The sequence below is a fragment of the Asterias rubens genome, chromosome 12 (genome assembly GCF_902459465.1).
Source record: "Asterias rubens chromosome 12, eAstRub1.3, whole genome shotgun sequence".
Taxonomy (NCBI): domain Eukaryota; kingdom Metazoa; phylum Echinodermata; class Asteroidea; order Forcipulatida; family Asteriidae; genus Asterias; species Asterias rubens.
In genome coordinates, this window is record NC_047073.1 from 15,149,006 (window position 1) to 15,175,169 (window position 26,164).

The following is a 26,164-nucleotide window of genomic DNA, read 5'->3' on the forward strand; positions in this document are numbered from 1 at the left end:
ATAAAACATTGTGAGAAACAGCTCCCTCTGAAGTGACGTAGTTTTCGAGAAAGAAGTAATTTTCCCACGAATTTGATTTCGAGACCTCAAGTTTAGAATTTGAGGTCTCGAAATCAAGCATCAGAAAGCACACAACTTCGTGTGACAAGGGTGTTTTTGTCTTTCATTATTATCTCGCAACTTCGACGACCGATTGAGCTCAAATTTTCACAGGTTTGTTATTTTATGCATATGTTGAGATACACCAACTGTGAAGACTAATCTTTGACAATTACCAATACACTGTAGTGTCCATTGTCTTTAAAGAGTCGTTTGAGATGACACTTGAGTTTTGAACTTCCATTCCAGTCCCAAATATTTTTGTGTTCAAGACACTGGACACTATTGGTAATTGTCAAAGACCAATCTTCTCACTTGGTGTATCTCAACATATTTTTTATACTGAAAATAACAAACCTGTGAAAAGTTGCGCGCAATTTATTGGTCGTCGAAGTTGCGAGGTAGCAATAAAGAAACAAGTTGTGTGCTTTCAGATGCTTGATTTCGAGACCTCAAATACTAAATCTGAGTTCTCGAAATCAAATTCGTGAAAAATTACTTCTCGAAAATTACGTTACCTCAGAGGGAGCCGTTTCTCACAATGTTTTATACTATCAACAGCTCCCCATTACTCGTTACCAAGTAAGGTTTTATGGTAATAATTATTTTGAGTACTTACCAATAGTGTCCACTGCCTGTATTGTTGTTTTATCTCTAATTTCACTCTCTTAAATTTAATGTTGACTTGCTTAGGACATCTTTGCTTTCTTCAATCTTGTCTTTTGTATATTGAAGTTTTTAAATGTGTACATGACATGTACAAAATGTTTTTCGGCCTCTGGCCGAGAATATTTTTGTTGTATTGTTAATAAACCATCTAAAAATAAATCAAATCTATGCCAAGGCATTTTGTCAACGTGAATCGCCCTCTTCAGATAGTTGAATCTAAAATATATACCAGAGTGCCCATGAAGGCCAGCCCGTACCGCACCACCATTACCGAAAACATTTTGCTAAAATCCCTTCCGATTTTAACAAAATAATTTTTTTGTACAGTGGTGGTACCGTGATGTGGTAGGTAGTTGGTAGCCATGTGCACGTCCATACAAAATAAATAATGTTTCGCAATAAGTGCGGCCTCAAGAGTAAAACTGCTAAGTTTGTTTACTTTCACGAGCAAATTTTCCTCGATGTGCACCTTTACCTCCGTCACCCATCCATTTTGGTGCATCAATGGACTTAAATGCGCTCAGAGTAACGGTATTTAATAATATCTGGCTACGACACTGCTGAGAAAAGTTCAATGTTTGGAGACCAGTCGGCAGGTTTGAATTCATATGGATCTTCGTTTTACTTTAACAATATATTGTTTTAACGAACTAAAATTCTCACAGTATCGACCGGCGTTGACTTGCATTATCCGGAGTTAATATTATGTGCTTGATGTAATTCATTGTTTTACCAAATAAAATACTGAAAGAAAACCTTCACCAAATATTTGTCTATCGGAGAAAAAACAACTTTCTCGGTTACAAACGTGCGTCTGCTGTTGCGAGCAGACGACGCGTTACCAACAGAAATAGTACTCAACATGGCCGACGGCGCGCACAACGAACTTTTTGCGGGTCACGGAACTAATAATGAGTGATAGCGCCCTCTTTTGATGACGTTATCATCCCCAGATTGGGACCCAAAATTCCTCAATCTCGTGTTCATTTTACATGGGGATAAGGTGGTGCACGAGGTTGTTAAACCAAACGTGTACATACAACAAGTAGTGGGCCGACCCTCTCACACCATCAGTGATCGATGTTTGTGTGCTTTCGTACGATGTGGGTAAGAAACAAGGCGACATTTTCTTAATAACAGGATCTTTCCATGCTCCCTTGAGTTGGAAAAACACACTGTAGTAGCACACTCTTCACCCTGCAGGCGGTCACTGCCGGAGGTAGGCTAGTTCAGGGACCAAAACAGTACCTTCTCACTCATTCTTAGTAAACAGAGACCTCACCCGTTTTCGTTCCTGTTGACCAAAAAAGCAAAGTAAGTAACATTTGTTTTTATAATACCGTACTAAGTTAGTAGGTAGCCAGGGTAGTATTAAGACAAATACTTAGGTCTAGCCCCGGCCACTAAACTAGTCATGTTTGAATTCAGTGCTAGTGACACACACACTGTGTCACTGTGTGTCCAAAAAGCGAAAATTCAGAAAGAGCCCCAAGTTCCAAGGCCAAACCAACAAAGTGTGTCTGACACTTTGACATGTGTAACTCTCAAACCTGGCTTTGTAAATGTCCTTATTTTACTTGGCCTTGGCCATGCCGGAGGTATAGCTCCATGGTAGAACCAATCTCGAGTTAATAAGGATAACATTCCGTATGGCGCCACCACTTTTTCACTAATTTTTACAAAAAAGGATATCTCATTGAGGTAAATTAGATACTATAATATTATTTCATATCGAATGAAAAAGTGGTGGCGCCATACGGAAACTTTTCCGTTAATAATGTGCTCTCCACAATTTGTAACGCTTCCCTAGTGTTACCTTTGTTCGATGGTGAAAGCTGGAATTATCAGGAGGACGGAGACAGAAGATACAGAACTAAAGATGATTTAGGATTTATTTCGGGTTACTTCACCCCTTCAACATAAGCATATCAGGTTGCCATCTTGGCAAGTATCCCAGCAGGCCTCAGTCAAGGTCTGTCACATGTCCAAGCTCTGTCACATGTCCAAGCTCTGTATTTTTACCATAAGGGCCTATTGAGGGAGCTGAAGTTTTTACTCAAACCTTGCTTGTGTCCTGAACTATTCAGCTTGATTGGTAAAGAAATGTTAATATTAATACCTGGTGACATCATTTTGTGAAATAAAAATGGAAATTGATAGCCCCGTTAGACCGTCCTGAACATCTGCAACTGACTTGCTTTAGAGTGAAAACTTTCTTGCATGTGCTCATAATAATATTGTAATGTGTTGCATGCAATCTTCATTAAAGTTTGCACAAGCTGCAACTTTTTTACGGTGCAAACTTTGTAGGGGGTAATAGGTAGGCCTACAGTATGTGTTTTTCGATTCAATAACAATGCCGCACTTTTTAATTTATCGTATAATGAAGACATTAATGAGATCAATCTTCTCTTGTAACATGTCACCAAGCTTGTTAAATGCATGTGAAACTTTCTCATGTAGATTATGTTTGTATAAAAATATCTCTGGTCTAGAAAACATTTTAGCTACTGTGGTCTTGAGGATTTTCCCTCAAAATTTGAGCCCTTCATGTACATGGTACATGTAGGTCCAAATTTTGTGTTTAATTGTTTTCAAAATAAAATTATCCCTAATACTGGTGCCATGTTGGCTACAAGTTCCTAGCTTAACCTGTGATGCTTTGCAAGTAGTTCTTGGCATGAGACCAAAACATAAATTGTGCCCAAGTCATCAGCTGTTCTCGGATTTCAAAAAAGTATCAATAGGGCAGGAGCAACCGTGCCAGATATTAATTGTGTTTGTTTAAATGATGGCAAGCACAATGTGCAGTGCTACTGTGACTTTTAATACAACCAAGGTTTGCCTTGTTCTCTTTCAGTGACTAGCCAGGAGGACCAGTGAGTTTGTCGTTTCACTGGTTATGTGTCGTCACTAGATAGTCCTCAATATTATTGTTATATAGACGATGTGACCTGTGACATCACATGTTTACAAAAGAGCCACAGAGCCTGGACTTCCTGCAGGCACGATTTGTACACAGCCTAATGGAAGAAAACATGAAATCGTATATTGCACTGTCTAATTCTTATCAACTTTTGATATGATGAAAGGGGGCACATCTCAAAACTTGTCCAGCTTACTCTCATAACTCTTGTATTTATGTGGACTGGACTGCAAATTATGACACAAAATGTCAATATTCCCAGAATACCTTCAGAATACACAAGGTCACAGTGATTGTAAACAAAGTTCACATGGTCTATGGGGAATGCTCTTGAAGACACTGGACACTATTGCTAATGTCGAAGACCAGTCTTTTCAGATTTAGAATTTGAGGTCTCGAAATCAAGCATTATGAAAGCACACAACTTCGTGTGACAGGGGTGCTTTTTTTTTCATTATTATCTCGCAACTTCGACGACCAATTGAGTTCAAATTTTCACAGGTTTGTTATTTTGTGCAGATGTTGAGATACACCGTGAGAAGACTGGTCTTTGACAATTACCAATAGTGTACAGTGTCTTTAACAAGGCACTGTCTTTATAATCAAAGTGTATGCCTGTGGCTGTATTATATGAACTCTCACTGGACCACTGATGAGCTAAACTGCCTAGCTAGCAGTGGGCTTTCTCGGTGGTCTAGTTGTAAGATCTCTGCTCTAGCAATGCAAAGGTATGGTTCTAATCCATAGAGCTATACATGTATATAGCTCTATGTTCTAATCCCACCAGTAGAGTGGTTTGCCTGTGACCCTTTTTTCACAGAAATTAGGAAAAAACAAATATTGCTTAAAACCATAGAGTTATATAATATAAGAACTAGAGAGCGCACTGGCCTATATATGCGCCCCGGCAGGCACGCAGGCGGCCATTTTCTAAGTTGACAAAACTGGCATTCCATAGCGTGTGTTTGTGCAAAGTGTAAGTTGAACAAAACAGCATCGCGTAGCGTTTGATAAACACAAACTCCAACGTGTGTTTCATATTCAACGCTAGTACAGAATGGCACACGCGTGTCTTCTTGCGGTCCCGTCGCGTTTGTGCACGAAGCATCACCCGTGCGCCCTCTAGTTCTTATATATAACTCTATGCTTAAAACACATCAAAGTGTATTAGGATTAAAACAAATTACAATTCTTTGTCCTTGATGCAATACACTGTCATGTTGTAATAAAGACAGACTGCAGGAATGTGTGTACCCTATGGCATGTAGCGAATGTTGTCTGGAGGCTCTGCGCTACTGATGATGATGAAGAATGTACACGTAGTGTGCATGAACCAATCATTGTTAAAGCAGTGCTCGGATTTTACACTGGACCCACATGCCCAAGGGCAGTGATGTTTAGTCTTGGGCCAGTAAACTTTTGACCGGACAAGTCCAGCCAAAACCTCACTGTGTAATAAAATATTGTACAGACACAGATTATTTTCAAATGTTAACCTTGAATTCTGTTGATTTAGTTTTCAAAAATACCCCAGACAGTTTCGCTGTTTCTATTGGTAGAGAGCGCGTCCTTACGGGGGTGTTTAAACGGTTGATAAAGTCACAGCTGAAGCTGTTTAAGACCGACTGGCTTCGCGTGTTGGGCGCGCACGCTAATGTACGCCAATTTAAATTACGCAGAACGCAATTCATAGCTATCAGTTACAGCGCGCAATATGCGTGTACACGCGCTACACACCGGCCGACGCGCATGAAACATTATTGAAAAATTTTGTGGAAATTTGCAAACTGCGAAAAAGTCGCAAAAGATTTGTCATTGTCTATTTTGTGAAATTATTTCGCTCTTTGACATTTAGGGTATTTATGAATTGGAATAGAAGAGTAGTGACTCATTCTTAAACGGACGTTTAAAACCTTGCGGGGTCGTGTCCGTGCGATAAAGGCTCTCGCCTTTCGAACTCGTCGCCTACTCTTTTATTCCCTTAATTTATACATTTAGTACACTTTATACCCAAAAGACGTATAAGATCAATCTTCTCCTAAAGTACTTAATTGTTCAAGCAGGGCGTGGGAAGTTTTTCCCTCTTTTTGATCCTGGTCATGTACAAAAATGTATAGTCTGGACAGTAAAACTAAGCCCCTTGAAGTATTGTGTATTTTTCTCTCAAAGTCGTGCCCTGTAAAGGTCTGTTACCATTTTGTGGATGTGCAACAAACGTGTCCAGTGCTTTTATCCTGGGCTAAAGCAATCTCGACTATTAAAAACTGCTTCAAGTGTGGGTGAACACCTTGAGGGTTGCAGTGGTTATTCCACTCCACTTGAGATGGTGGTTTGTAATTTATTTAACTTATGGTACAAACCATTGAGGTGACTGTCTGAGGAAAGTGGCCCTGACCTGAATTACAACTTGTGTTTAAAGTACGAGCAACTTGCAGACACAGGTACCAGTAAATGCAAACGTACCCTGTACATGTTCAATGTATTTGCCTAGACTTGGTTCCAAGTCTGTGATTGTTGTTTTGTTTCTAGTCTACCTGACGGCCAGTACAGTATTGCCTGAAACAGCGCCCTCTTGTGGGTAATCTGTGATCGCGAGTTAGGATGGTGATAGGCTAATTGTGTGAGGCATTTTTCTGTTGCTCATGCAGAGAAAATATTGGGATCTCAGACTTGTAAACAAGTCTACAAATTTGCCAAGGACACAGTGCATGGTGTGTGGTACATTGTGCTAGGGTGGAATGTAGCCATACTAAGCACACTCAATTTAACACAGGTTGTGTCCTATAGTGCCAGATGTCTGAGTAGCTGTTGGACCACACAGTGCTTTGGTGTTGGCAATACACCATAGAGAAAGGACCATGGTACACCGACATTCAATATTCAATCATTTTATTTGTCCCTCGTTAAAAAGAAAGAAATGGAAAATTTACATGTCAAAACATTGATAAAAAGCTCCAAGACTTAGAACAAAAAATATTTATAAAACTATGATTTATACACTGATAAAAGATAAGTAAAAAACAATCATATCTCAACAAAAACACCACATTAGCAAAAACTGCCCAAACCTCTCCGCTCCCACAAGCCGTAGAACAAAAATAATCAGTAAAAACCCACTAAGAATCTTACAACCATCTTACTCTATGCTCCAACCAACCATCTCCATGCTCCAAGTGGTCAGGCAGGCTTTAGTTTTGAAAAAGCTGATGGGCCAGTGAAATGACAAGCTAACTGGTCCTGATGGTTAGTCACTGAAAAATGATAAAAGGCAAAATCTGACATGTAGTGTCCCTGTACATTTAAAACAAATTTGGAGAAAGTTAAAACCTCAAATCATTTCAAGTTTACCAAACCAGTTTCCCTTGTGGTTTACTACATAGGCCTGCTGTGCCCAGCCTAAAACATGGGAACATGTTTTTGTTTGTGTCCATTTTATGAACAACAAATTAAAAACCACCATGAATGTAGCAGCTATCTCAATGCATTATTGATATAATGTATCAATCAACAAAAATGAAATGAAATGAAATGGGTTTATCGAACACAAGATCTGCAAAGAGTTACTCAGAATTTATCTGTTGTCCAAATGTTGTCTTTGAAACAAAAGGTGTACAAAATGTACCCATGATTATGGCTGTGTACATTTACATGTAAATCCAGCATGACCTATACCGTTGAGGTTCCTATTTGCATTGATCATGTTCACATGCCTTCCTGTTAAAGCTCACCATTTGGCATTCCCCTTTATTTCTGTAACAAAACACCCTGTCATGAACAAACACCTGTTCTGTAAACAATCATTGCTTACATTAGCCTCAAGATGGAATGTTTGTGTGTTCATCATGCACTGGTGGAATGTCCAGGGCCTAGTTTCATGGAGCTGCTTCAAAAAAGCACAAAATTAGCTAAAGCACAACAGGTATGCTTACCAGTGTAAGGTTACCAGCTAAACTACCATGTGGAGTGCACAAATTAATTGTGACTGGTACCCTGCTCATCTCTGCTTAGCAAACAATTGTTAAGTTATATTTTCTGCTTTTAAAGCAGCTGGGCCCTGGCTGCAAGATATAAACACACTGAGTACACTCAAAAACAGTACTTCACTGTTGAATATCTTTCTTTTTCTTCAACTCTATTGAGTAATGATTGTATGGCCTATAAAGACTTGAGATAGCTTATACTGCATGTCATAGTGCTTGTTCAAATAAAAACATGAGGCCTAGATGTTAAGTTTGCATCGGGGATAAAGAATATTAGTTCTTTGTTTCTACCCATATTCACCGATGTGTGGTTAGCACTGTATACTCGGTACTTTCCTGAATCACAGGCATATTACTCGAGTGGGATTTGAACCCATGACCCTTGCGATTCTAGAGCAGTGTCTTACAAATTAGATAACCGATATAGCCTGGTAGCTAGAGGCAATTTGAATCCTATGTATTCCACCTGAGTAATATGCCTGTGAGTGTAGTACCATTAGGCATATTGAGCAAGCAAGGACCACTGTGTGTTTAACAGTGTAGATTTACTGGTCATTGTGCCAGTCACTCATTATCTACCTTTTATCTTTACATTTACAAAGTTTGCAACATACATGTTCACGTACAATTGTCCCTGCTAGTGCTACATTGAATGTGCGATGTACTACATCAAAGAGATAACTATCACCCATGTTTTTATACTATGCACAAATTTATTAGTTATGTTAAAGTTTGTCTTACACGTATTTGTCAGTGATTAGAACATGGAGGCGAGAAAAAAAAAAAAAAGCACCAACTTTATCTGGAGTACTGCACACACAATTTTGTATTTGCTTGGCCTTATCTTACAAGTGTTTATTGGGGGTTGTTTGCCCTGTGTAGATCTGGGGTACAAGGGTCACTGAGAGCTCTGGTTTGGGGACCAACACACCACTAGTGTTTTTTTCTTTTCCTGCTGAAGCCAACTCCCACCATAAAGGAAGGACTGCCACCTTCCATCGACGACGACGTACCAGCCGGCTTCGCCCTTGGTAAGAAGTTGACTGTATCTGATATTTGGAGGCCTTGGTGAAGAAACAGTTTCATCTGGAAAACCAGAACAAGGCAAGGATCTCAGCTTGGTTGATTGAAACTTCTTCAGTCTGTAAGAAAAGTTGCTTCTGATTGCTTCTGAAAATGTTGGTAACTTTTGTACCTGTGTGTGTGTGGACCGTTTGAGTCCATAGGTTACACAAATATCAACTGAGGTCTGAAAGGTTAAATTGGATCCACCCCTTTTTTCATTGTGAACATGTTGCAACGCGAATTTTCACAAGAAATGTGTGGCTTTTATGCTTTCTGCATTATTTGAAGACACGGCAATAGTTATTGGAAAATCTTCACATGTACAGTAGGTATCCGTTTTTATTGTCTACTGGCACATTGTAAGGCCAGGAGGCCTACTGTTATGCATGTACTTGTAGTTGTACACTTAACGCCTTGAACACCCAGCAGGGTGGATATGTGCGCATTACAAGTCTTAAATTATTACTATTATTAACGTACATTGTGCCATGAACTTGAACATACATGTTTGTCACTACTGTACAAATGTAAGTTTGTTTTCTGCAGTGGCTTGTTTGCTCTTAAGATGTTATTGGTAGTATAGTATATTAAAGTATTGGGCACAGATTTTGGTTGGATTAAAAATATGGGATTTGAAGCATTGCATGGTGAGGTATTTGTGTGTTGGTTTGCGGTAATGTGTGTATCAGCTTGCTGGGTAGCTTACATGTATGTTCTTATGAAACTTGTCTTGCTTTACAACATTCTACTACCGAGGAGTAGTTTTTTTCTGAATTCTGGAGTCTTCTCTAATACCGCGAAGAAAATTTTGGGAATTCTTGAGACTTCTCTAAGTTGTGAAAAGAACTGTCCTGATTAACAATGTTTCATTTGCTCAAAATGAAGGGGAAAAGTATTACATGTGTTGGTTAAATTTTGCTTCAGTTGGATTTTATGTAAGTTTTCCTTCATGCTGGTTGTATAGGGATGAGAAACTTCAGACTTTTATCTGAATTCAGACTTTTTCATGCCTTCTATTATTTTCTTCAAATCATAAACTGAATTTGACCCTGGACTCCCCTCTTTAGGGGGTAAACCTTTTGTTATTCATCCGAAAAAAACAGTGAGCATTAAAATTGACTTGGTAAGAAGCACTTCAGCTGTTGATAACGTAACATTTATTATGAGAAACATTTGACTTCAAATGGATAAGGTTTTAGAGAGACAGGGATGCAAACACATTTCATTCTGAGAAACATTTGACTTCAAATGGATAAGGTTTTAGAGAGACAGGGATGCAAACACATTTCATTCTGAGAAACATTTCTGCATGAAACGATTCTCTGAATGTGTATTCCGATTATGGATAATGTTGCTGTATTTCTTGAAACACTACCACCTACCACCTTCACCTGAAGACGAGCAGAGTAAACTGTTAATAATAATAATAATAATAACCGTATTTATAACGTGCCTTTTGCCAAAGGATACAAAGCGCCAGGTATTATTACTGCAAGGAGTGGGGGCGATTTTTGAGATAATATAAGACCTAATCCTTAAGCACAATGTAATGGTTTACAAGGTGATGTGGCGCAATATGCTGCCAGTCCAGCCAGGAACACCGGGGCGAACCCCTTCTCTTTTCGACAAGTGCACTGGGTTCTTTTACCGTATGCGTTTAAACAACACATGGGACCAACGGCTTTACGTCCCATCCGAAGGACGAAGCAATGGTTATGTGTCTTGCTTAAGGACACAGGTGTCACGGCTGGGGATTCGAACCCACACGTTCCCACATTCCCACATGTTCGAAACGTCCAGACCAAACCGGCTCTTTGTAGAGCCAACACTCACCCTAAGAGATTACCACACGGCTGTACCCGCAAGTTTACTATTTATTTATAGTGTCTTCTTACTACCACCTTTTGGTTCGTTTTCCTGTATAGATCCTACATTTAAATAGGATTAAAAACAACTGAACGGTTCAAAAAATCAAAGGTACATTGTATTCTTTGCCATTAAAGCCATTGGACCCTTTCGGTACAGAAAAAAAACAAAAAGTTCACAGATTTACAAATAATTTACAGGGTTTACAGAAGGTAATGGTGAAAGACTTCTCTTGAAATATTAGTCCATGAAATGCTTTACTTTTTGAGAAAACGGTAAAACAATATAAATTCTCGTTAGCGAGAATTACTGATTTGTTTCATAAACACATGTCATGACACGGCGAAACGCGCGAAAACAGGAGTGGGTTTTCCCGTTATTTTCTCCCGACTCCGATTGAGCCTAAATTTCCGCAGGATTGTTATTTTATGTATATGTTGTGATACACGAAGTGTGGGACTTGGTCAATACTGTTTACCAAAAGTGTATAATGGCTTTAAGATCACTTACATGTATGAGGAATCTTTGGTTTTCAAAAACAGAAATACACAATACAAAAATGATAAAAATAAAGTTTTTTTTTTTTTTTTATGTGCAGATTCTCTGGGTAATGAGAGTATAGAGCCAAACAAAATGTCAAATAAAAAGAGAGGTAAGTTCACTGAAGTAAAAAATATTAAATTCTGAAAAATCCGTTCTGGTATTTAAAGTCACTTGGAAATATAATTGTTTTTCTTTCAAACATAACAGTATATGCTTACGAACAATAACAAAATTTTTTTAGTAATTGTGTGTCACGATTTATATGTTTAAAAAATAAATAAAGTTGTTTGGGGGGCTGACTCCGCCTACCCCTTTTGTGACGTCAATCGAGGCAGACTTCGCCTGCAATGCGTATACTAAACACACGTGCAAAGTACATGTACGCCCAAGTCGTGAGTTGGTACATTTCAAAAAGTGTTTTTCTGCATTCAGCAGCAATACAACTGGTCGGCATTGCCGGAAAAAACAAAAACAATTTTTTTTTTAAACGTACAAACTCACGACTTGGTTCGTACATGTACTTTGCAATTGTGTTTACTCTACACATTACAGGCAAAGTCTGCCTCGATTGACGTCACGAACAGCGCCCTCTCGGGTCGGGGTCTACTCTTAAATTTGTAAATAACATAAGAACTGATTTTTTAAAACCTTAGTTAACTGTTTATTCACATTCCACTCATCAAAACACATATATTAGTGACAAAAGCTTCATTTTGAAAAAATACCACTTCCAGGTGACTTTTACTCAATTAATGAACAAGTAAATGACTAAATAGGGAGACTGTCAACATTAGGGCTAGAAAGCTCAGTTGGTGGAGCACCGGCACCTCATCTGGATAATCAAATCCTGCTCTAGTAAATTTTTCTTTTTTTGACCCAAAGTTCTTAAAGTTTACCAGTCAGTTTACATTATGGTTTGTCATGTGATAGAAAATTGTTAGAAATGACCGCCTTTGAAGCAATGGACTTTTTAGAAAAAATAGGTAATTTTCACCCCGTAAATTTGAAAAAGTATTTTTCAAAGCATCTGAAAGCACACCAATCTATGCCACAAATGTGGATTTTCATGTGGGTTTTCATTTTAAATTTCTTGCAACTTGGATTGCCAATTGAGCCCAAATTTGTCCTGGTTTGATTATTTCATCCTGTGTGCATATGGTGGGATACACCAATTGATGATACTGGTTTTTGACAAATTAACACAAGTAGTACCTCCAGATATAGATTTTAAATGCAGCTCTCACTATTTGTGCAAAGTTCATCCCTTTTAAAGTTTGTCTAACTGCTGTTTCTTGAATTTTTAATTGTGAGTGCCTAACGTTTACTTCTACATTGTAATTCATTTTAAATTTACATCCCTTTTTTTTGTCACTGAATATTTTTAGTTTTCGGACTTCTTCAGACTTTTTTTTAGTAAAACTGAAATGACAAATAAATGTTAAGCTAGAAGCTCTGCATTGTGAATTTTCACCCCAAATTTGAGCCCTAATTATTAAGGCGTACCGAACCTGTATGTGACCTTCCAATTAATCAATTTTTTTCTCCATCAAAACGTGACACACAGAGGAAAGAGAGGCGCGGTTTAAGGCGTTTGGGGAGAACTTCCGAGCCAAACTAATCGGAATTGATACGGTAGAGGAGGCCAGAGGCGACAAAATGTGTCTGGATACGATGGGAAAATTAAAGGTAGGTGAAAGTTTAAAAGGTCTGGGTACTTTTTGTAGGACACAAAACACAAACATCCACAGATTAATATTAAACTTACACGATTTAAAGATAAAGATGGTAGAAAGCTTCCTTTAAAGTATGCTTGCTTAAGTGCATTGGGTGCTGTAGCTTTTGAGAAATGAATGAAACAATTTCAAAAAAATATGTTTCATCTCAGTGAGACAAAAATTATTTTAGCATGTACAACGGATGTATGCGTCTCTCCTGAAAACTTTGCTCTGTGATTTTCACCTTTTTTTCCCTCAAAAACGTGACGACTACATCATGGAGCTAAAGCTCCATGTGTACAACTTCATTCACTATGTGTAGTGATTCATGTCATGTCAAACTTGATCTACAAAAGGTATCAAAACCCTTTAAGTGAAAGGACGTTTTGTAAAAATTCATCAGATTGCCCCAAGTAGTGCTTCATAGATTAAGTATTCCTTAAGAGATTTCTCTTCCTGTGTGGAAATAATTTGCTTCAGATTTTCTCAAAAACGATACCACCTTTTGAAATGAAATATACACATACTTTACCAGAGATTCAAACTTAAAGGAACGTTACAGAATTGGTAAGAAACAAAAATTGTGATGATCACAGATTTACAAAAAACTTACACGGGGTAAGGATGATGATAGTAGAAACATCCCTTGAAATATTTATGTCTGAAATGTCATATTTGATGAGAAATAAATAATCTAATTTTGCGTTTGGAGTTTATCGCTCAGTGAGCGTTTTATTCATATTTTGTTTGGCATCGATGCATTGCAAAATTTGTAATCAGTTTTTCACTATTCTCTCGTGATCTAGATGGCCGTTCGATCTCAAACTTCGACAGGTTTGTCAGTTAATGTAAACGGTGGATTACATAAAGTGCTTACACTGCCAGCAACTGTTTTGTTAGCAAAAACCAATTCTGTAATGTTCCTTTAAGCAGCTTATGATCAAGCAGGTCAAGGTACCAGACAATATTCAAATCTAACACGCAATTTGGCAGTTGAGACTTCCCTTTTCTTAATTACTTTTTCTTTCTCTTAACCAATTAGGCCCTTGTCAAAACAGCCGGAGAACACAAACAGCAAATCATCGTCAACGTGTCATTAGAAGGCATTAAGATAATTGACTTAAAGTCATTGGTAAGATGAAAAGTATTTCTTAAATATTTCTGAATTTCACAATCCTGATACAAAATATTAAAATGATATCAATTTTTGGTAATTGTAATAATAAAATACCTGGCACTTCCTTTGAAATGACAAGGGCACCAAGACGTTTTATTTTGGAAAGGCTCCTCTATGAGAAAATAGTAAGTGCACAAAGGCACTGACGAGCCCTGCATATAGTTGGCGCCAGTGCTTTATTTGTATTTGTACATTATTTCTTCCACAGGCAAACCTACACACACATGATGTCATAAAGATTTCGTTTATTTCACGAGATCCGACTGACAAGCGGGCCTTTGGTTACATCTACGGTGAAGCTGGCAACCACAAATTCTACGCCATCAAGACACAGAATCAGGTACGTACAACAAGGGCCAAGTTTGCGCAAGGACTGTCGTTGACCATAATTTGACTATCATTGCCCAAACTCTGTCTAGTTGAACTACGGTAGTCAACTATTTGGAACCAACCTACTTGGCATGGTGCATCATTGGTTACCAACAGCAGCTTTCATAACACAGTTGTAACAAAATGATAACGTGCTTAAATTGCCCCTCCCCTGAGATGACATGACAAGAGTCATTCGCACTACAACCTCTACGCATGCCCTCTGTACGTCACTGAATATCTACTCGTTAAACATTGGTCTTTGCGTGAACTTGACCTGGGTTTGCCCTTAACTTTTTTAGTGATTGTTCAGCAGGGTCAGTTAGCTTGTTATTGCACTGGTCAATCACCTTTTCCACTAGTCCATACTTCACGTGAAATAAGAGATGCTTTTCAATACTGGAGTAGCCAGACAAACCACTCAGAATGAATTGTGACTGGTCATCTGGTATTTTAACTGGCATTAGGCCAGTGGAAAGTGTTAAGGAAGATTGCTGTATAAGAACCCAGAATACTTATCATCGAAAAGAAATAATAATAAAAGTTATTACCCGAGCACGAGTAGAATACGGAAAGTATATAGTGCTTTTGCGTCCCTTATTCATTAAGGCGCCCTTTTTTTCTGTATTTCCGCAAGCGCGGGTGAGATAATGAATTTATCTTCAAGCAAACTTCAAACAATGCATGTGACGATCAGCATTTGACGCAAACGTGCAACTTTTGATCTTACGTTAACTTTTGATATTTAAGCTGGACAATAAGCTTGTAAAAGCGCAATTCGTGGAGTTAGAACACACAAGACGCAGGGTGTCATGATTGGCCGTGCGATTATAAGATTATATCACACTCCTTGTTGCTATGGATTGACCAATCGGAATCAAGGATTGAAGCCTCCTTGAAGATAATAAAGTCTTGTGAAGCGCTGAAATCCACCAAAGGTGCTCAAAGCGCTGTAACACAGGAAGAGAAAAACAAAAGGGAAGGGACCAAAACATAAATCAGTTGAGAGGAACATGCTTTTGACATGGTCAGCTTGTAAGGTGTTTCTGCTGAGTAAGATTTGTGCTAAGCAAGATTCATGCATGAATCTTGTATTTCTAAGTGTCTGTATTTGACATGTATGCTGGGGCCAGAGATGTGGTTGGTACCCGCTGTCCCTTACTAAACGTGTATGGATTGACAGTTGAAGTTTCAGCTTAAACTTTCAGCTTAAACTTTCACAAGCAACTTTCATTGTACCTTGATAATTTTACAAATAAATCAACATTTTTAAACAAAACCTAATCTATGACCCTATCTTTTATCTCAGGCTGATGAACTGGTCATAGCTTTGAAGGATCTGTTTGAGATTGTGCTGTCCAACAAACAGAAGGAAGTGGTAGAGCAGAAGAAGCGCATGGAGGAGAGCACGGTTTATCTTGAACCGAGCTACGATAACCCTCTGGGATCACCAACTTCCAAAGCCCCAGCAGAAGAAAACGTCTACTCTGTAAGTCTACATTTTTTTTTTTTTTCCCAAGTCGCCAGAAACACAAGGCCTGAGGCCCACTTCAAGGTCTGGGCTACAAACCAACTATTTTTCCGAGGGGCAATTTTTACCTATGTTGTACTACAGGGTGTAACCCCCTTTACAGTCCATATGGATGTAGGCTTGGGTATCATCCAATTATAATAACAATTATTAAAAACAGTTATTAATAGGAATAACTAGTTCTTATACAGTACATTTCACACTAACTGTCTCAATGCCCTTTACATTAGTGCCTTGGTCATTGGGCCTTTAACATTCCTTTGATCTTTCTCAGCTCCATGGGGAGTATACAACCTTGGCAACCGTAGCGCTCCAATGGCTTTTTCATACACAACACCAGCCGGAACTACTACTACTTCCGCTGTAATGGATCAAGGGGACTACTTGTTATGAACTTCACTACTGTGAATTGAGTTCTTAAATGGTTTCTACTCTGTTATTGTTACTGACTGGTTGACATTTTTGTTTTATCTGATTCACTTTTTTTGTCATGAAACAGGAATCTCCGATTACACTGACGACTGCTGAGCCTCAAGAGACGGCAATATCCAGCTTAGTGAGCTTGGAAAATGAAGTTAGCAATCTTCAAATGGTATGTTCACTTTTCAATAAACTTCTGCAAGTTATTTAGGATTTGAGGCATTGCATGGTGAGGTATCAATATATATTTGGTTTGTGGTAACACCATGTGTGTATCTACTTGCCAGGTAGAGTTTGTTCTTGGAGAACTGTCTTACTTTAATCTACTACCGCAGAGTAGATTATCGGATGTTCGGGAGACTTCTCAGTTCTGAAAAGAACTGTCCTGCTTCTTAACTACATGCACTACCGGGCGGAAGGTATAGAAAATAGGCTGGGACTACTACTTTAGTTGATAGGATCGTAATTAACTGCACTTTTGCAGAGTCAGTTCTTGAATTGGTCTCAATGTTTCGACTAGCTTGCTCTAGTCATCGTCCTGACGATAACTAGCGCAAGCTAGTCAAAACGTAGTAGTTAAAAAGCAGGACAGTTCTTTTCTGAACTGAGAAGTCTCCCGAACATCCGATAATCTACTCCGCGGTAGTAGAATAAAGTAAGGCAGTTCTCTAAGAACAAACTCTACCTGGCAAGTAGATACACACATGGTGTTACCGCAAACCAAATATATAATAATTGCAAGTTAATAGATGTTAAATTTGCGTCAGGAATAAAGACCATTAATTTTGGTTTTACCTATATACACTGATGTGTGTTAGCACTGTTTACTCAGTACTTTCTCGAGTTCTGTGCAAAAAATAACAGAACTCGTTGTAGCCATCTTAACTAATACTTGTTCAAATGTTAACCTTGAATGTATTGAAGACAATCAATAAAGCAGTATTTGCCTCAAAAAAAAAAATTCTACACAACTTTTTTAACCTTTTAAAGACTGTTCATTGCATCGCTATGAGCCTAGCCATTGCAATTTTTTTGCTGATTTTTTGCCCCATAAATTATTAACAATCGAATATACCTTGTTTTGGAAACAAGCGGCCGCAAGTTGCAAGCGGCCGCAAGCAACTTGTAGTAAAATGCTCATCACAACCCCAATTTTCAGCAAGATTGAACTTCATGTCGGGATGTATTAACATTTTCCCATGTTTTCCATTGTTATCATAGACTGTACCACTCTAAAATGAATCCACGTATTCTTGTTTCTTTATGATTAATACATGTATTACAATTTCCTTGAAAATAGCGTGGCAGAAATGAACATGATTAGCAATGGGTGTTATGGTGATGATACAGAAATTAACAGTCAATAAAGGGACAAATGTCATTTGGGTTCAGTGCCTTTTCTCCTTTGACTCTCTTGTTTGAGTGGAAGTATGTAAAATCTCAGCACAGCCCCCCCCCCCCTCGTATCGAGTCCGAAGTCCTTCATGTTCCTGTAAAGTTTGTGCGATAATCCAAACCGTTCGTCCTCTCGATGGTCGTGTGAATTAGCGCCGGCACGTTGATCTGGAGGTCACAGGTTCAAGTGCTGCTCAAGTCAATTTTTCATTGATAATAATAATACTAATGCCTGTGATTTTTTTTTTCACAGTACTGAGTATACGTACAGTGCTAACACACATTACAGCAAAGTGTATAATTATGGGTAAAAAAATAAAATATTATTCTTTATCCCCAATGCAAATTTAACATCTATTCTAAGCTTGGGCGCTATCACGATATTATCGAATATCGCGATATTAATTTGGAAACAATTTCGATATCGGATGGATTTGGTTTTAATCGAAACATCGATATATCGCGATATATCGCAATATCGATTAAATATCGCGATGTATTTGCTAGCTGAGACATCTTGCACCCCATAGGCTTGGAGTAAAACCAGAAGAATAGGTCATTAGAACACCTCTCTTAAGCTATGACTGTCTCTTCTACAACTTTCACTTGGAGTTTGAAGACTAATGATGTCAAATTTCATTAATCGCGATTATCTCGAATATCGCGATATATTGTCGGCGATATATCGTGAATAAAATAAATCGATATCGCCCAAGCTTAATCTATTCAACCCAAATAGTTTCAAAATAATACCCAGTCAGTTTCTCTCATTGTGTACATGTATACCTTTAGGCCCTGAACTTCGCTCTTGATGAGGCACAGCGATTTTGCCCCTAGTAAGGGGCATTTCTATGAGGAAAATTTTTATTTGTGTTGGAACTTTTCAAAGGGCACCACAGCAAAATCATCTAGGGCACCACAGCAATTGCAGTGGGTGCTGTGGGTTATTTCGCGGACTGCACCTTGCCACATGTAAAGCATTTAACCTTGTTGGAACAGCCCTGTATACATTTATCACTGGAGTGTCTCACTGAATTGATGACTCATGCTTACATCAGGATACTATAGTTTCCTGTTCTTTCAACCATAAATCGCAAAGTTTTTCTTAGAATTTTTGTTTGCCTTCCTCTCCCCTCCGAAGAAACACAACCCACAATTGAAAATTCCTTTAAAAAAAAAAATAGGTTTTTACACATTGTGCGTTTCAAGTTTCCTTTTTGTCTATATTGTTTGTGTGATAAGGTACGTGTTCGTATGGGTTAAAACTGTGTGTAAGAGCTGTATGTAAATAAGTGGTGTAGTCATCGTCCGCTTATAGCCATGCGACATTGGGGCCGAAATGTCATTTCCCAAGGTTACCTCTATAGTGATTAAGACATGACCCCAAGATGTCGGCACTCACTCACAAGCGCCCCAACAACAAACGAAGGCCAAGTTGCGGGGTGCGCTTCTCCCAAGAAATCGAGTACTTCCCTCCTGATGTTACAGCAGGCGGGGAGGACAGGTCAACGGACTGGGTTAAGGTGGAGTGGGCGAAGCAGATGGGGAGGGAGGGGTTTGTGGATATGTTGTCATGGACCTGTCACTTGCTGGAGATACATGAACGATTCTGTGATAGATTACATGTTGAGTGTGTGAGTAATTAGGGGGTAAAGTACATTGTAAGAATTCATTCTTCTTTGCATTTAAAAAATTGCTGTAACCTTTGCTCTGTCACATTTTTCCAGTACTTCCAAAGGTTAAGTATTGATTCTAATGATTTTCTTTTATAGCCAATGGGGGGTGGTGAACCATGCTTTATATCGAACACTAAATATTCTCTTTTCCCTTTAAAGAGCTCCTCTGCGTCAATTGCTTATAAACCAAAATGACCGAGTTAATGTTTCTTTATTTTTCAGGGCATCATTACAGCCATGGAACAGTCGACACCAAATACTTTAAAACCAAAATGACCCAAACTATTGTTTTGTTATATTTTCAGGGTATCACAGCCATGGAGCAGTTGGACCTTAATTCCCCCGATGCAGATCCCTTCAGCCCCGGTGCTGTCGTTACTTCATCCACCACAGCAGACCCATTCGCCCCAGCTACATCGCCTCCACTACAGCCCCCACCACCATTGCGTCCACCTCAGGCTGTGCCCCGTGCCGCCCCGCGGCAGGCCCCTGCCCCCGTGGTACCCCCTGCGGCTGCCCCTGTGCAACCTGCACCATCCGCAGATCTCTTCGGAGAAGTTCAGGTATTTTTTTTTCCTGAGAAAATAGAATTTTTCATGTATACAGTGAGACACACAAAGTTAGATGACAGATCTGTGAAGTTTATCAGTCCTGTATTTTACATGACCCCAATGAAAATGAGTCTAACTGGTTGGATCTTTATGAGCTATCCTGGGATAATTTTGTGCCGGTTTTCTTTCCTGTTTTTGCTTTACTTTTTATGTTTGCATTTTTATCCTTCTGTTATCAAACTATGTTTGCTTTTTTGCCATGTTCTTGCTAAATTTTATCCGAACTAATTCAAATGAAATCAAGTCAAATTTTATGCAGACCAAAATTATTGAATTACATTTTTCTCAAAGGTTTATTGAAGCTCTGTACAAATTTATAACTTAGGTTGCAAATTTGAACGGAGCTCTGATCAAAACACTTTCATTTTCAATTTGAGATCAACTTGAATCTTTAGTTGCTTAATTCCTTATGTTACTCCAACACTTCAATTGTTCTACTAAAAGGGGCAAATATCGCATCTGCCTTTATCAAACTTTATGTTGACGCAACTATCGCTTTCTTTTTAATCAAGGTACAAGCTGCCCCTGCAGGCTCTGCCAAACCATCTGACGACCTCTTCAAGGAATTTAAGGATACCTTTACTGCCCCGCCCCAGCCTGCTGCAGCTCCAGCATCGACAAATCCATTTGGAGGAGGTATGGGCGGATTTGGTATGTCACAACCTGGTATGGGTGGCGGGTTCCAACAGCAGCCTTTCAGCCAGGCGGGAATGGGTATGGGCCAAGCGCCAATGGGAATGGGCCAGCCAGCCATGGCTTGTGGGCAAGCATCGATGGGCATGGGGCAAGCACCGATGGGCATGGGGCAAGCACCCATGCAACAGCAACCACAACAACGACAGGATCTCTTTGGCAGCACTGCGACCACCACATCCAACTCGTTTGATGCGTTCACCCTTCAGCCTCAGCAGGTCCACCCTAAGCCGGTCGAAAAGAACGGGCAAGCCAAGAAGCCAGACCCTTTTGGTTCCATCGGTCTTCTGGGACAAGGCCCTGAGACCAAGGACCCCAAGAAGAAAGATCCATTCGCTGGGTTTAAGATGGCCAAACCCGGCGAGGTCAAAGTACCTGAATTCAACCCGGGAGCAGAACCTAGTAACATCACAGCTTCTGGTAATTTACCTGCAATGTCACTCGATCTCACAAAAACATTTGACATCACTGATGATTTCAGCTTGCCCTCTCCTCAAGGCCCACCGCCGCCTTTGCCGGTGGAAATCCTTAGCCACGGTATCAGTTTAAAGTTTGATGATGTTGTAGACGTTCCTCCTCCCCCTCCGCGGAGATCCAGAAGTAGCCTCTCCGCCTCGGAGGGCACTTCCCCACTTCCGGTACCCCCTCGGGTCAAATCCCATTCCTTTGCAGCCCCTAACTTGTCTGTTGACTCTGCAGGGGATCAATTAAGAACTTCCCCAATAACTGCTAACCTCATAACAGCACCATCCCTAACAAGAAACCCTTCCTCACTACCTTCCAACCTGGCTTCGTTAGACATTGACAATAACCTGCATGGCAATGACGAGGCCGCCATTTCGGATCTCGCTTCAACTCATTCGAATAGCACTGGGAACCTGTCCTCTCCAGGACGGGAGCAGAGTCCCCCTGTTATCCATAACCTAACTACAGACAATGCCATCCCAACTCCCCACACGTCATTAGCTTCACCCACAGGCACAACAGGTACCATGGCACTGTCAAACTCATTACCCTCTCAGTCACCCCAATCTTCCTGCCATAACACAGCAACGTCATCCATGGAAGTCAGCATCGCCAAGAACATCCACTCTTCCAGGATGGCGTCCCGACTCGACGCTCCTGTTTCAGACAATGCAATCGACATTCTATCAAGCTCAGCACCGGTACCGGACTCTTTTCTCATGCATCGTCAGGCTCACCATCACATGACCACTTCCTCGTCTAACCCCTCTCTAAGCAAGCTAGCTGCCGTTCCGATCATCCCCGTTGCCGATGACCCTTTTGCCGACGATCCCTTCCTGAGAGGGTCGCCCACTGTCAAGAAGGTCTTTGTCTTGCCTCCACAGGCTGGGCCTCAGGTCGAGACTGTCTCAAACCCAACCTCAATCATGGCGTCGTCATCTGCATCATTTTCATCACCATCTTCCTCCTCCCCATCATCAACCACGTACCACAGAACTTTTGCCACAGTTAACACGGCTCACCAATCCAATGGTAGTAATGATATTTCTGGTGTACGGACAGATCCCTTTGGACTCGGCGACGTGAAGATCGGACAGAAACCAGCCGGCAGTCAACCTCTCTTTGATGATTCTCCATTCGGTGCCTTTGATTTTGGTAATCCTAGTAACAAGTGATTTGTAAGTATTGTTTGGGTATATTATCTAACGTCTTCCAGGGTTCAACCTTGATAATAATAATAACAACAATAATAGTGGCTTCTTATACAGCACTCAGTGAGAAACAAGTAATTTTCCACGCATTTGATTTTGAGACCTCGGATTTAAAATTTGAGGTCTCGAAATCACGCATTTGAAAGCACACAACTTCGTGTGACAAAGTTTTGTTTTCTTCCATGGTTATCTCGCAACTTTGACGGCCGATTGAGCTAAATTTGTTTACAGGTTTGTTATATGCGCATGTTGAGATACACCAAGTGAGAAGACTGGTCGTTGACAAATAACAATAGTGTCCAGTGTCTTTAATGGTTTACAAGGTGCTGTGGCTCAATATGCTGCCGATCTGACAAGGAACACCGGGACGAACACTTCTGGGTTCTTTTACGTGCGTTACACAACAAACGGGACCAACAGCTTTACATCCCATCCTATTGGTTAAGTGTCTTGCTTAAGAGAGAGGTTTCGCAAGTGTACGGATACACATACGGATACCGATACGCCGACACTTTATGTGTTCATGTGACGCGTATCAGCGACTATCGTATTTTGCACACAGGTTTGCAATGGATACAGGAGCTCATACACGTCGTAGAAAAACCGATACTGTTTTGCAGACTTTCAGTTGTATTTTTGTCCAAGATTAAATATATTTCCCACGTAATTGCTTTCACTGGTATCGTGCTTGATATAGATAGAAAATTTTTAGTCATTTGCAAGCAAAGCGATGAGAAAATACAGTGTATAAAACACAGGGTCTCTATCGGTCTAGACTTGATGACAAGTCGTTAGGCGCTGCCTATTTGTTACAAATACACATTCTGCCGTTAATGCAACAGTCACAGTGCGATTCATTCATGCAACGGTCGTAGGTAGCGCATGGCAGCTCTTATTGCCACTGACTCGCATACACACTGGGATAGAGGATGAGTGTATCGTCTTAACAATTGATTTCAAGACTACTATCGGTCATGTTTGTCAGAAAAACAGTCATGGTGAATGTGAGCGCACTCATACCTATAGTTTGCGAAACAAAATCCAAGATGTGGCTGGCGTGAACGGATACAGTTATCATATCCGTATCTGTATCTGTATCCGCACGCTTGCGAAACCTCTCGACAAGTGTCATGACCAGGACTAGAACCCACACGCTGCTGATTAGAAACACCAGAGCTTGAGTCCGGTGCCTTTATCCGGGTCGGCCATGACACACCATAACGACATGTGTTTCTTTTATTCCTTAGGCTTCTTCAAGATCCTGAATGGCTGCTAATAGTAAGGTACCTGTGGACCAACGCATGTTTATCTTTACCACAGTGTAGTTGTAAACAAGCACACAAACATTAGTAAATCTTCGCATACAGTTTTAGATTTTTAAATAAGGCTGACTCAACTCATTTTTTGTATTTCTTTAAAAGCAACTATTGTTCTCTTAATATTGAGATTTTAAAACTTGATATTAAAAAATTTAATTCACATTATGTTTTTTTATATTATCAGTATTATGCTTTTTTGAATGTCAGAAAAGAAATATTTAGGTTTTAAAACACATCATTTTGGCTATTAAGAAAATCAAGCTATCTTCCCAATTTATATTTTTTCCAGTTTTATAAAAGTGAGTGTGCTATGTTGTTGCTGGTTGAAACAATAGGGCCTCCTGCAGCCGATTTCATGAAACGCTAGGATTAACTCATCCTAACTTAGGATTAATCTTAAAGTTTACATGCTACATAGCAGGGCTGGGACTCATCCTAAGTCTTAAGATTAATCCTCAGTTAGGAAGAGTTTGGTGAAATCAACGGCTTGTTTGCCAGCAGATATTTCATTAAAATAAGTACTTTTTCTTTACCTAAGCCGTGTGCTTAAGCCTGCGATATTATACAGTTTAATGATCCAATTAAGTCAACTGTTTGGAACAAAAATAACAGGTGTAGGTTGCAAGATGAAAAAGATGTGTTTTTTAGCCTCTTTCTTTAATGGTTCATTGCTGTAATTGGCAGTCGGGTTTGCGTAGTAGTATTGTTACTTGCATTGGTTCAAATCCTTCCGAGGCACTATGTGGATTGGGTTTCCAGTCCCTACCCAAGTACATGGATTCCCCCCGGTATAATTTTCTGAGGTTTTCCTCCAACATCTAAAACTAAAGCTTCCTCCCTTGTCTTCTCTCCAGTGGGATTCTTGGCCAGTATAGTGATTAAGTTTGCTTTTCCGACAGTTAATTCCTGGCTTCAAAACCAGAAATAATTTTGGACATTACGTAGTTGTCATTGTAGTCATCTCAGATTGGCCACAAACTAGGTCGAGTCGAGAATTGTTTTTTCGTTATTTGCATTGGGGATAAAGAGATGTTAACTTTGCTATTGATGCAGTACCCACTGCCATAGGAATCGAACTGCCTCTAGCTACCGGGCAACCTCGGTAGTCTAGTTGGTAAGACACTGCTCTAGAATTGCAAGGGTCGTAGGTTCGAATCCCGCCCGAGGATTATGCCTGTGATATTTTTTCACAGGACTCGGGAAAGTACTAAATATACAGTGCTAGCACACATCGGTAAAAAACAAAATTAATGTTTATCATTGTAAGAGTTTTTGAAATTATTATTAAAACATCTCATGAGAATTTTTTCCCAGAAAATTCCTTCCGCACAGAAACATCTGCATTTTGCTGTATGCATGCCTAAAATTATGTCTCTTTCTGGAACGGTTGATTTTGTTGCCCCATAAATATATAAACAAAAACATTTAAATGTTTTTCCATTTTGAAGTAGCAGAAAATATCTTCAGTAAGAAATATATATCGGCACTTATAACATGCTTTGTTGCTTTCTATACAGTTCTGAAATTATCACAGTAAAGTGTTCAGTTGCATGCTGCCTCTTTTATTGCCAATGGTCTGGTGGAAAGGTGTTGTCATGTCTACCAAAATTATTGTCACACATAAGTGGACCTTTTTAGCAGCATAATGTTTTAGTATGTTGTGGTGAACTTTCCACAAATTGTTAATCACCATCAATTATTTGATAACATTGTGTATTTTAGCTACCTGCATCGGTAACTCAGTTTAACTTCTGCTGGGAGAGATATGTATGACCTTCTGACCTTTTAAAATGTAATTTCTTTCACAATTTGTTGTTAGAATGCCTCACTACCATGCAAAGATGACCTTTGTGAGATATGACCTTTTGACCCTTTTAAAATGTAATTTCTTTCACAAATTTGTTGTTACGATGCAGCCTCATTACATGACCTCGTGAGATATGACCTTTGACTCTTTGAAGATGTAATTTATTTTACAAATTCAATACAAAATCTCCTTGATTTGCAAGATGCAAATAATTGCAGCTCTGTTGTGATTAACTTTCTAGCAAATGAAAGTGTATTTCAATCTGGCATCTTTTTCGTTATTGTAAATTTAATAACAAATAAATAGGGTAGGAGTTATGAACACTAAAGTATGTTGAAGTTCTGCAAACATTGACAATGATTCTTGGTTTCTTTGTGAAAAAATAAGCAGAAGGGGCTCAAGAAAACGCATTGTACGGGCAAGCTTGGGATTATGTTGATTTTAATGCCACAAATCAATCCTTAAAATTTGTCTGTAGCCTACAATGGACTAAGATGTTACAAGTTTACACCCTACTGCAATTACACAGAATTATGATTACCTTCAAATTATTTGCTCCTTCAGTTTTTGTATTTTTTCATATTATATAAAATATTGTATAATAATTATTGTTTCTTTTACTCCTTT

At 39.4% G+C, this 26,164-nt stretch overlaps 1 protein-coding gene across 6 annotated transcripts; it reads left to right on the forward strand.

Annotated features, from left to right (window-relative positions):
* The first annotated feature begins 1,826 nt into the window (after positions 1-1,826).
* LOC117297629 (disabled homolog 1-like) lies at positions 1,827-24,869 on the forward strand. Of its 6 annotated transcripts, none has more exons than XM_033780759.1 (10): positions 1,827-2,082; positions 11,204-11,257; positions 12,713-12,834; positions 13,906-13,995; positions 14,249-14,380; positions 15,719-15,898; positions 16,440-16,532; positions 19,737-19,994; positions 20,555-22,378; positions 23,659-24,869. In XM_033780759.1, exons 2-9 carry the CDS (start codon positions 11,239-11,241, stop codon positions 22,373-22,375), a joined length of 2,715 nt encoding a protein of 904 aa, XP_033636650.1. In that variant the 5' UTR covers positions 1,827-2,082; positions 11,204-11,238; the 3' UTR covers positions 22,376-22,378; positions 23,659-24,869. The 6 variants fall into 6 exon arrangements, with proteins under 6 accessions (XP_033636650.1, XP_033636655.1, XP_033636651.1 ...); XM_033780764.1 differs by having other exon boundaries at positions 1,835-1,875; XM_033780760.1 differs by lacking the exon at positions 1,827-2,082 and adding an exon at positions 8,550-8,818.
* Positions 24,870-26,164: the final 1,295 nt, after the last annotated feature.

What these genes read in the sequence shown, in the direction of transcription:
- LOC117297629 (XM_033780759.1), top strand. An exon ending in ATACGATGGGAAAATTAAAG is followed by an intron (nt 12,835 to 13,905) that starts GTAGGTGAAAGT and finishes TTAACCAATTAG; the next exon opens with GCCCTTGTCAAAACAGCCGG. An exon ending in ATCTCTTCGGAGAAGTTCAG is followed by an intron (nt 19,995 to 20,554) that starts GTATTTTTTTTT and finishes TTTTTAATCAAG; the next exon opens with GTACAAGCTGCCCCTGCAGG.